Source organism: Sinocyclocheilus rhinocerous, unplaced genomic scaffold (assembly GCF_001515625.1).
Source record: "Sinocyclocheilus rhinocerous isolate Xijiao unplaced genomic scaffold, SAMN03320098_v1.1 scaffold7605, whole genome shotgun sequence".
NCBI lineage: Eukaryota > Metazoa > Chordata > Actinopteri > Cypriniformes > Cyprinidae > Sinocyclocheilus > Sinocyclocheilus rhinocerous.
In genome coordinates, this window is record NW_015623766.1 from 5,860 (window position 1) to 16,686 (window position 10,827).

The 10,827-nt window shown below is 34.6% G+C and overlaps 2 protein-coding genes across 3 annotated transcripts in view; both read left to right on the forward strand.

The window, feature by feature from the left end:
* Positions 1-3,796, forward strand: part of LOC107735815 (uncharacterized) — a 7,933-nt gene extending 4,137 nt beyond the window's left edge. The window contains exons 2-7 of the mRNA XM_016547418.1: positions 667-727; positions 2,411-2,758; positions 2,861-3,220; positions 3,323-3,427; positions 3,525-3,559; positions 3,746-3,796. Of these exons, the coding sequence (XP_016402904.1) occupies positions 667-727; positions 2,411-2,758; positions 2,861-3,220; positions 3,323-3,427; positions 3,525-3,559; positions 3,746-3,796 (960 nt within the window). The remainder of the gene's footprint in view (positions 1-666; positions 728-2,410; positions 2,759-2,860; positions 3,221-3,322; positions 3,428-3,524; positions 3,560-3,745) is intronic.
* Positions 3,797-7,885: 4,089 nt separating this feature from the next.
* Positions 7,886-9,569, forward strand: LOC107736158 (uncharacterized). Of its 2 annotated transcripts, XM_016547673.1 has the most exons (6): positions 7,886-7,925; positions 8,037-8,387; positions 8,474-8,815; positions 8,979-9,086; positions 9,216-9,238; positions 9,447-9,569. In XM_016547673.1, exons 1-6 carry the CDS (start codon positions 7,886-7,888, stop codon positions 9,567-9,569), a joined length of 987 nt encoding a protein of 328 aa, XP_016403159.1. The 2 variants fall into 2 exon arrangements, with proteins under 2 accessions (XP_016403159.1, XP_016403213.1); XM_016547727.1 differs by lacking the exons at positions 9,216-9,238; positions 9,447-9,569 and adding an exon at positions 9,424-9,446.
* Positions 9,570-10,827: the final 1,258 nt, after the last annotated feature.

Below are 10,827 nucleotides of genomic sequence, written 5' to 3' on the forward strand. Positions count from 1 at the left end.
CTAAGTAGTTTCGCTTTCACAACGAAGCACACAGCGTCTTCACGACATGGCGGCAGCGGCAACAATAATACTAGAGTGAGAATAAAAGTTACGCCATCTTTCTTTGCTTGAACATTTGGGCGGCGTTATGCAAATCTTCCCACATCGTGACGTAGACATGTGGGGGCGTGTTAGAACGAGCCGTTTTAGGTAGGCGTGGCTGACTCTTAACTTTTATAAAGAATATCTCTTTGGATTTGAGACTTTAGTCTTTGCAACTTTACAGATCTTCTTTATGCGCCAGGAGCTTGTATCACTTCAAAGAGAAAGGAACAATTGAAATCGCATCATATGACCCCTTTAAAGTTTTCACTTTTCATATACATATTTGGAGAATTCTTCATCAGATCAAAATCTTTTATATTAATCTACAACACTTGAAAAAAATATAGTATATATATTGTATATACCCTATCTATATATATTATATAAAGTAACTTTCAATTTAGAATTGAGAATGCTTCAGAATTTCAATGTATTCAGTGCTGACAGTCATGTCTAAAGTTAAATGTTTCTCTGCTGATGTTCAACACAGCACTTCTCAGTCTGTTCTGAGCAGCTTCTTCCTGTCAGTCAATCTACAGGAAATTATGTACTTTGTCTTTTCTCTTCTGACTGGTGCTCTAGTTGGCGTCACATGTTCTTACATGGACATATGCTGACTTTGTGAAGGAGTCTGTGCTTTGTGGTATTAATGGCTTAAAGCCCAGAGTATTCCACTGCATAACTAGGTTTGTTTGGACCCCAGTGCAAAAATACTTGATGGGTCCCCCACCACTGCAACCACCTGCCAGCTTAAACACAGGAAATGTGCATTTTTCACATTGTAAGTTTGTGCTTACCATCTCAACCAAGTTGGTGGTCTCAAGGCATCTTTCACAAACTACGAAAAGTTCAATGTCTATGTGTCTTCTTAGATCAAACTTCCCCTAAAGGAATTTTACAATATTAACCCAGTTATATCTTCAAAACAACAACCCCATTTTTAAAAGAGCAAGCACAACTCGCATTTCATTCAGAAATATGAAATTCATTTTGAGATTGAGAATATTTACATTTTTCTCTTTCATGTTTAGATTAAGGTGTAAGTCATGTACTAATGTATGCATAACACCATTGCTGTCAAATGCCAAAATATATTTAAAAAAACATAACATTAAATAGTCCATAAGCTTTAGGCTCTGTACTGCAAGTCTTACATAGCAATAGCTTTATGTGAGAACAGGTCAAAATTGAATTGATTACTCACAGAAAATCTTCCCCTCTTGTTTACATTTCTGTGTCCAGAAGTAAACTATTCAGAGTACACTTATACAGACACACGTAAGAAGTCATAGGAAATATTATTTTGCATTTCTGTTTTTTTAAACAATAAAAGAAAAATCCAGTATTGAGTTTCCAAAAAGAGGAAAAATATATATTTTTAATGGATTGCTGCAGACAGAAGAGATCAAAGTGAACAGTACCTTGTATTAGAAATCCCACTGTAGCTGTGTTTGCTACTGTTTTGTTTAAATGTCAAAGTAATATAAAACCATGTATACTCATTTTATAAAAATGTACACAATTGTTTTTACGTCATCAGTCTGTCAAAAGAAGAAAAATGTAAAGGCAATGTAAAGGTTTGTGTGCTTTCATTGAAAGAAATGCTTGTGTTACATGTGGTGTGTGTTTTTTCTATTTTTCACACTTCAGAGGCACTTGTAGTGGGGCGTCGATCTTTTGAGTAGGTCAGTTTCATAATAAAGAGATTGTCTTTCGTGTAGTTCATGCCGCAGATATCCTACCACTTTAGTTTAGTTTAGTTGCAATTGAGTTGGTCCTTTTTTCTTTTCTTTTTTACACCTGAATCCAATCTTTTCATTTACTATAATCAAGTAAATCCAGCTCTGTTAATATATTTATAGGTGAAAGGTAATTCATTCAGTCAACCAGTACAAAGAAGAAGAAAAGGAGATTTATTGAGGTAACTATCTCTGTTTCTACATGACACAACAATGTGGAAAACAAAGACTTGCATTATTTTACAAAATGCTGTAAAATAACGTAAATTAATAAAGTAATATGTGACGAACTAGAATTGCATAATTGTATAATAATGCATATAATATAACAATAATAATTTTTCCCCCTCTAGATGATATAACCTGTTTGGAGTTGATGTGACAAAATGATTGAGCATTTTTTTATACTACTGCTTTACCTTTTAAAGTGTAAGTTACTATTTTGTATTCTATTAATCGCAGACCTACACTTCGACTAAATGGTAATGTCTAAAAAGACAGACATCCTACTTGTTTTCAATGTGTTTGAACAAAGCAAATCTACTGTACAGCAGGCGATGCTAACTGTTCTCTTATTCCATTTATAGGCAGCTCAGATAATGCAGACATCGAGTCTCAGAATCATCTGAAGATTGTTCAAGCTGGAGACAGTGTTAACTTCACCTGTATTTTTCCAAAAGAGTCAAGAACCACTGTTGCTTGGGTCAAACAAAGAGCTGGAGAGAAACCCCTTTTAATCACTTCGTCATATCAAGCTTTACCTGCCGTGTTTGAAAATGACTTTAACAAACATAATCGCTTTTTTGTAGAAAAAGATGACAGCCGTTTTAATCTGAGCATCACAAATGCAAAAGAATCGGACACTGCAACATACTATTGTGTTAAATATATATATCAGTTCATATTTGGGGAAGGCACTGATCTCATTGTTAAAGGTAAGCAGAATGTTTTCTTAAATTTTACTGTGGTATATGTATTGTAGCACATTGTGTCTGGTCAAATTACAATCATGTCGTTGTTGTTTATTTTGTTTTTAGGCAGACGACTGAACATGCACTCTGACGATCAGACAGCTGTGATAGATCCAGTGCATCCAGAAGACTCTGCAGTGGCGCTGCAGTGCACTGTCCTCACTCAGAGCTGTGCAGGAGAACACAACGTCTACTGGTTCAGACGTGAATCTGGAGAATCTCCTCCAGGAATTATATTCACTCAGGAGCGCAGGAACGCTCAATGTGAGAGGAGCTCTGATGTGAACTCTACTGCACACAAATGTATCTACAACCTGCCCAAGATGAACCTCAGTCACTCTGATGCTGGGATTTACTACTGCGCTGTGGCTGCATGTGGACAGATACTGTTTGGAGATGCACGAAAACTTGATTTGCCTAGGCCAGGTATCCATTAATTTTGCTAAAAAAAATATATAAAAAAATTATTGTGGGCTCATGCTGTTGCATCATTAATATCTTTGAAAAATGATGTTGTCTTTTTCAAAGATACACCATGGAGCACAATTACCCTAGTTTTAGCATCTTCAAACTGTTTATCTGTGATTGTGATCATAATTCTGGGTGCACAGTTGCACAAGCACCGTCAAAAAGGTAAGATTTACATGCTTTATCGCCCTTCAAGTCATAATAGTCAAATCAATATCAGTTTCAGTGCAGTTGTAACATGAATTCTCATTGTTCATTCAAGATGAAATCCCCTACATTGTGCTGGATAAATCAATGGTAAGCCCATGCTTGCTTTCAGACTCAGCTTAATGTTAAGTGTGTTTTGTGCCAATATATATAAAATGTGAAAATGCATAATGACTGCATTAAATTTGTTTTTCCAATTTATATTTCAATTAGTCCGTATGTCCATAATCAAACTATTGAAACAATGTATCATTGTTAACTGTGGTTCTGTTTCAGGCTGATGTCACCACTACTGTAAATTATACAATGTTTCACAAGCGTCTTTAACATTTAGAAGACTCTTGGAATAAAACTGGTATGAAAAGTGAGACATGAGAAATTTGACTTCTATATCTATATCAGCGGTGGCGAACTCCGGTCCTGGAGAGCCGCAGCCCTGCGGAGTACAGCTCCAACCCTAATTAAAACTCACCTGCCAGTAGCTTTCTAGTAACCCTTCAGACCTTGATTAGCTTGTTCAGGTGTGTTTGATTAGGGTTTGAAGCAAAACTCTGCAGGGCTGCAGCTCTCCAGGACCGACGTTCGCCACCCCTGATCTATATCTATCTCCTATATTACCTCATCTATATGGGAATTAAAATATATGCTCTGTGTTTGCTCCTCTGACTAGTATTCTGGATTTCCACAGCCTCACTTACAGCTTTATTTTGACCTTTAATCAATTCATGACTCTTTTCTTTCCTTAGCCATTAACTGTGAAAAGGGCAGAGAGGTAACGCGGCAAAACTGATTCCAATGTTTTTGTAACATGCCTTCATCTGGTCGGATTTTAACAGATGTGTCGACACACAGATTTATCTTTTGCTGCTTTTGATATCTCACAATCCAGCGCCTGCATTTCTAGCAATTGGTTGAAAGAATAATATTTTTAAAAAATAAAATAATCTTAACACATCCATTAGTTTGTATAAAAAATAATACATTTACAATAATACATGTACAATGGAAGCCTGACTGTGTAAATCAGCATCAAGTTACAAATGTTGCTGATAGAGCTTAAGTTGTACTGTATAAAACCTGAAACATTTTTAATATTGTTTTCTAATAGTGAAAGACTTTGTTATATTCCCATTTTAAATTGATCATGATTATATGCGAGCTATAAATTTTAAAAAATGCTTTTTAACTGAAATATTAATGTTTTGTGCTTAAAATATATAGTTTGAATGCTTTTTGTCTCATGCTGAATATGTGATTTTTAAATAAAATTATAAAAAAAAAATGCTAGTGTATCTAATTTGTCTTAAAAAAAATGTCAGATATCAGGACATCAAGACAGGAAAGAAATATGTATGTATCACAATAGAATTGTGCTATTTCCTAATACATGAAAAATGAAATTTAATTCTATAGAGTATATTTTAATGCATATGGGAAATCTAAACAAACAAGTGCCCCTCTAGAGGAGTTAGTAAAACACTAACCAGGCCTGTAGTGTATTTTGTCTGAATTTTCAAACAGTATACTTGACATCATTATTATTCCAACAAGAATAATTATGAGTTGTTTAGGGTCTGGAACAAAATCTGTTGACGACAAATATCCTCAGACCAGTTTTTTATTGTTTTGAAAGTTACTCTTTATTTCCTGGGCTTTATTTTGTCTTCTATTCTAATAGTGTAATGTTAACATGGGCTAAATCAGTATTCCCTCTTACACGCCTTTCTCCTCTTGACTAAATCTGAACTTCAATACACAAAAAATGGATAATGTATTTACCTCATATTTACCTCATTCTTTTGTCATAACTCAACTGTGTGTGTGTGTGTGTGTGTGTGTACCTGTTTTTCTATTCTGGTGGGGACTTAAACCTGAATACACACAGACTCGTGGGGACTCGTGTCACGGTGGGGACCTAAATTGAGGTCCCCACGGGTAAACAAGCTAATAAATCACACAAAAATAAGTTTTTTGAAAATCTAAAAATGCACAAAGTTTCCTGTGAGGGGTAGGGTTGGTGTAGGGCAATAGAAAATACGGTCTGTACAGTGGAAAAACCATTACACCTATGGAGAGTCCCCACAAGGATAGCTGACTAGACGTGTGTGTGTGTGTGTGTGTGTGTGTGTGTGTTTGTTTGGGTTTTTTTTGTTTTGTTTTGTTTTTGACATTAAGATGTCTTCTTTTTCTGTCAAAGGAAAGCAAAGTTCAGTGGTTGTCCTGTTGAAAGGCGTTTCTGTGGTTTCGATTCAAAGTGTGGTGCAATAAAAAAAAAAAAGAAAGAGGCCAGTCTGGGTAGGAAACGATAGTCTGGGTAGGAAATGTTTTTAATCTTCCGCCCAAAAAAATGCAACAATATAACGTAGGAGTGGCTTTACATTTCTGTAAATAGCCAAAACATAAAGTCTGCTTTATACATTATTGTTTCTGTATCTTTTATTCATTGCTGCATGCTTTTTCTTTTTATGCAGAACACCATCCAAACAGACTTTTCATTTATCAAGTATGCAATTTCAATCAAAATATTCCCGCTAACACATTAGCATCATAGTATGGTAGGGGATTAACATTTCCGTCGCACGCTTGAGGTATTCGGCCAATCACAATGCACTGGATAGCTGACCAATCAGAGCACACCTCACTTTTCAGACCGATGAGCTTTGTAAAAATCGGCACGTTTCAGAAAGGCGGGGCATAGAGAAGAAACAATAATGTACAGTATGTGGAAAATAATGTGTTTTTTTAACCTTAAACCGCATAAACATATTGCATTACACCAAATACACAAAATAATGTTCTTTTTAGCAACGTCATATGACCCCTTTAACAAAAACACATACTGAAGTGGTCTCTATTGATTGCATAACATATTTGTTATAGGCCTATTTTATCTTGAATTTATGCTCATGAATACGCTTTCTTGAAACGCTACAAAAAATGAATTTCAAGTTTATTTTTTCAAAACACTACAACAGACAACAAACATTAAGTCATATTCTCTGATATATTCTATGTTATTAATACATATAGCAAACAAATGCAATTTACACAATTAGCCTATCACAACTTTACTATGCATAATATTGGTCATTTCTGTGAAAACTCAGAGCTAACAAATAATCAGGATATTGGAGAAAACAAAAGGTTAATTTTATCATATTCCGGAGTTCTTTTTATCCTATGGATGAAAATGAAATATGACTGCAACCTCTATGACAAACATTTCTCCAAGAAATAGTAGAGGCCTGCAGAGATATTGAAGCACATGCATGGCAGGTAGGCTATCGATTCGAAATACACGCCGTTTTTATGGTGAGGAAAGCCACCTGCTGGTTTAACAGGAGCCTAAAATTAAATAAATCACTTTTTTCTCATTCTCATTTATTTCTATTTATTTACTTATCTCTTGATACTATGCAGTAAGTGTACAAACAAATAATGCCAAAAAGGTAATCCAATCAAGTTGACGTATTTGACGTTCTCAAGTAAAGCGCGAGTCTAAGCTCCGCCCTGTATTAGAGTCTTCAGGGCTCTCGTTTCAGATTGACAAATTCATCAGCCAATCAAATTGTTCGATTTGCACCTGGTGGTAGACTTTCAGATATGTTATGAAGATTCTGCCTGGATGATTGAATCTTTGTTCTAACCAAGAAGTGCTTTATACACGTTGTCTTTTGTCTGCCATTTGTTTGTTTGTATGTATGTATGTATGTATGTATTGTAAGGGAAACAGGTCAATTTAGCTCAAAGGGAATCATTTAAGATTTTAAAGGGAACTCCACCAATAATATGTAAGGGAATTTGGACAGAATCACTGTTTTACGGCTGATCACTGAGACAGCCAGCCAGCCAGTGAACGAGCCGTATGACATCAATTCTGCAATTCCTTTGATATACTCTGCCTGTTTGCCTCCTTGTCCCGAGTGTGACATCATCGCTATTACTAAACTCGGGAACTTTTATATTGGGGCCCTTTAAGGGTTCGTTTTCTGGTTATATGCTTTGGAACGTCTTATTTCCTGCTTTTCATCTGACAAACCACAAAAATGTATTTTTAGTTGCAATGAAACAACATATTGACCAGATAGTTTTGAAAGCAAGCTTCTGTTAACTATAAACTGGTAACTAAATAGTAGTATTTATAATATGTGTCTTAATAAATGAGAGATGTTTTTTTTGGAGCAATGGAAAAATGTAGCATTTTGATGTGGCAAGGGGTGTGAATGCATAAAAGTTTAGGTGAAAGTGCATATGTGCGTCAGTTGTGTGAAGCAGAGGCCGATGGACACATGGTAAGATCGCAGTCTAGTCTGATCTACCATTATTCTTTACCATGTGTTAATGGATTGATAGTGTGCTCATCATTCGCTTTTTCAGGGGAATTCAAAGCACGATTATTTTGGAAGACGACTGATCATGAGATATTACTTAATTGTTTTACTTGCCTCAACAATAGGTAAATTAACCTATATGTGATTTTAAATATTAAACTATTTATTTACAACTTATTTAACACTACATAACACTTTCAACTCTAAAGGTACCTGTTGTGTTCTTCATTTTGCAGTCTGCTCCTCTGATGTGGATGTTGTTCAGGAGGATAATGTAAAAATAGTTCGAGCTGGAGAGGATGTGAACCTCACTTGCACCTTTTCAAAGCTTCTGCAAACGACAACAGCGTGGTTTAAACAGACGGCTGATAGAAAAAACGTACAAATTGTGTCTTTCTATATAAAGCTACAACCCAGCTGGAACAAGGACTTTGAGAAAGCAAATCGTTTTATTGTTATTAAAGGAGATGATCGTTTTAATCTGACCATTTTAAAGACAAAGCCTTCAGACTCAGCAACATATTTCTGTGTAGTCTCATCACATTACAGCACTGGAATGGGTGCAGGAACCAGATTACTTGTCAAAGGTATGGTTTCAAATGTGTGTTGATTGTGTTAAATTATTTTTGGCTTTGTTTTTCTATTAAATGTCACTTTTATGTCACCTTTCAAGATGCAGCTGTGGACAGACACATAACTCTTCAGCAGTCTTCGATAGACACGCTTCATCCAGGGGATTCTGTGAGTTTGCAGTGCAGCATCTTCACTGAGAGCTGTGCAGGAGAGCACAGTGTCTACTGGTTCAGGCAAAGCTTGGGAGAATCTCAAGGGATACTTTACACAAAAGGGGAGAGAAATGGTCAGTGTGAGAACAGCACTGAGTCTCAAACACAGAGCTGTGTCTACAATCTCTTCAAGAGCAACATCCGTCACTCTGATGCTGGGATTTACTACTGTGCTGTGGCCGCGTGTGGAGAGATACTGTTTGGAAAAGGAACTGAACTAAATTTTAGAGGTAAGATAAAGGTGAAAATTGGTTTAAATTGGTTTGGTTTGATCTTTCCTCTCTGGAAAAGCATTTGATTCATAAAGTGGAATACAAGATACTGAACTGATCTAATAAAAGTAAATAAATAAATAAAAAGTTATTTAAGAAATTAAAGTTCACTTTCTTTCAGAGAGTGTTGATGTGACCCCAACTCTTCTTGCTCTTGGATTTTCAAACATCATATTTTTTGCCCTTGTTGTTTTTCTGGGAATAAAACTATACAGGGTTCAGAATAAAGGTAAGTCTTTTTGTATAAAATCATTTTTTATAGTGCAATAATTTTATATAATGCAAAAACTGACAAACTGAAAATAACACATATGACTGCCATTTATAATGACAAGAGTGTTTCTTAAATTTTCCAAAGTGCCAACATCTCAAGAGAGTCAAGTAAGTACATAATTTTCTTCTTTTTGAGATCTTAAATGTAGAAATAGTGACTCCAATTACAGTAATCTGTTTTATCAATTAGTACTTTTTAAACATTTTTAAATAAAAAGTTTAAAATATAAAAACGTTAGGATTTTGGTGTACGTTATGCCATATCACATGTCTTTTTCCTCTCATAATTGGAGCTTCTTTTCTCTCTTTAAATTAGAATGAAGACACTCTGAATTATGCAGCCATTAGTTTTGGTCCGAAACCTCTGAACACTAGAAGAGCCAAAGCAAAGATCAGTCAGGACCAGTCTCTGTACGCACATGTCAGATCACACCAGTGACATTCACAGGTTTAGAGGAACATCTTCTACAATGCAGAAATTTTTCCATCGTTATCTTATAACAACATACTTAAATCATCCATTTAATTTGTCAGAATAATTTCAGTAATTTCTATTCCATTTTAGTTTAGGTTGATTTTCTGAAATTAAATTTAAAGAACAGTCTGAGATTGTACAGTGCAATGAATTTATCACTGCTGAGTCTGACACCACTATGATTTTTGTTTGAATTTGGCAGCAATTACAAGTGTACTTGGCAAATATGTTGTAAAAGACACTTGTATTGTAAGTTGTTAGTCAGTTGAGTTTGTGGCCAAATCTTTTACAGTGCTTGAGTATTCTCTGTTATTGCATATAATAATTCATACTCAGAAAGCAGAACTGAGATGGCATTTATTGCAAGATTAGTTAAAACATTTCAATGCACCTTCAGACTATTTTTCCAGCCATGTTTTTCATCATTGAAGATTTCTTAAAATAGTGTAAAAATCTTGTCTAGTCTCATTCTTGTGAACCCTATCTTGTGTCTCGTCTCAGATTTTTGCCTTCACTTTAATGTTACTTAAATCTGTTTCAACATGTGTTTACACTTATATTTGATTATTTTTTCATTTTAATCTGGACTGTCACGCCAGCCCAGAAAATGTATTATTCTTCTATTATTATTATTATTATTATTATTATTATTGTTATTGTTATACTGTTCTCTAACGCAATTTTCATAACCAGGTGTTTTTGCTTTAAGCATTAATCTCACTGAATTTTGATACATTTCTCTTAAGCAATCGTTAAACTCTTTAATTTTTACATTTTAAATTCTTTAGTTTTAAAAGTTTGCTTTAAATGGGTTGTTGACATGACATTGCATTTTCAGTGTCACACAATATAAAAAATTTAAATAATATTGTCATCATTTAAAATGTCTTTGTCTTACATGGACCCATTGTTATAAAAACTGCTTTGTTATTAGATTTATTTTTTATTTATTTTTTACACTTTTTGAGCAAAAGAAAAGCATACAATTGTTAATAAAAACCTCAGGCATAATTTTACAAGTGTCTATTTTAGTAATTGGCAATCATTTTTCCATCCATATATTTCTAAAAGCATATGAACTTGATGCATTATGTCACTGAAAACTATGTCCTCCGGTGTGACACCATATCCTGTTTTTACTGTTTTTAAACAACTTTAATTAGTTGAAGGACCAGGAATAGTGTTTTACAAAAAAACGTTTTTTACTGGTTTTACTGGAACT

Excerpts from the sequence above, each read along its gene's own strand:
- LOC107736158 (XM_016547673.1), top strand. The coding sequence starts at position 7,886 with ATGAGATATTACTTAATTGTTTTACTTGCCTCAACAATAG. Across the intron at positions 7,926-8,036 it reads TTTACTTGCCTCAACAATAG|TCTGCTCCTCTGATGTGGAT; the intron begins GTAAATTAACCT and ends TTCATTTTGCAG. Across the intron at positions 9,239-9,446 it reads CAACATCTCAAGAGAGTCAA|AATGAAGACACTCTGAATTA; the intron begins GTAAGTACATAA and ends TCTTTAAATTAG.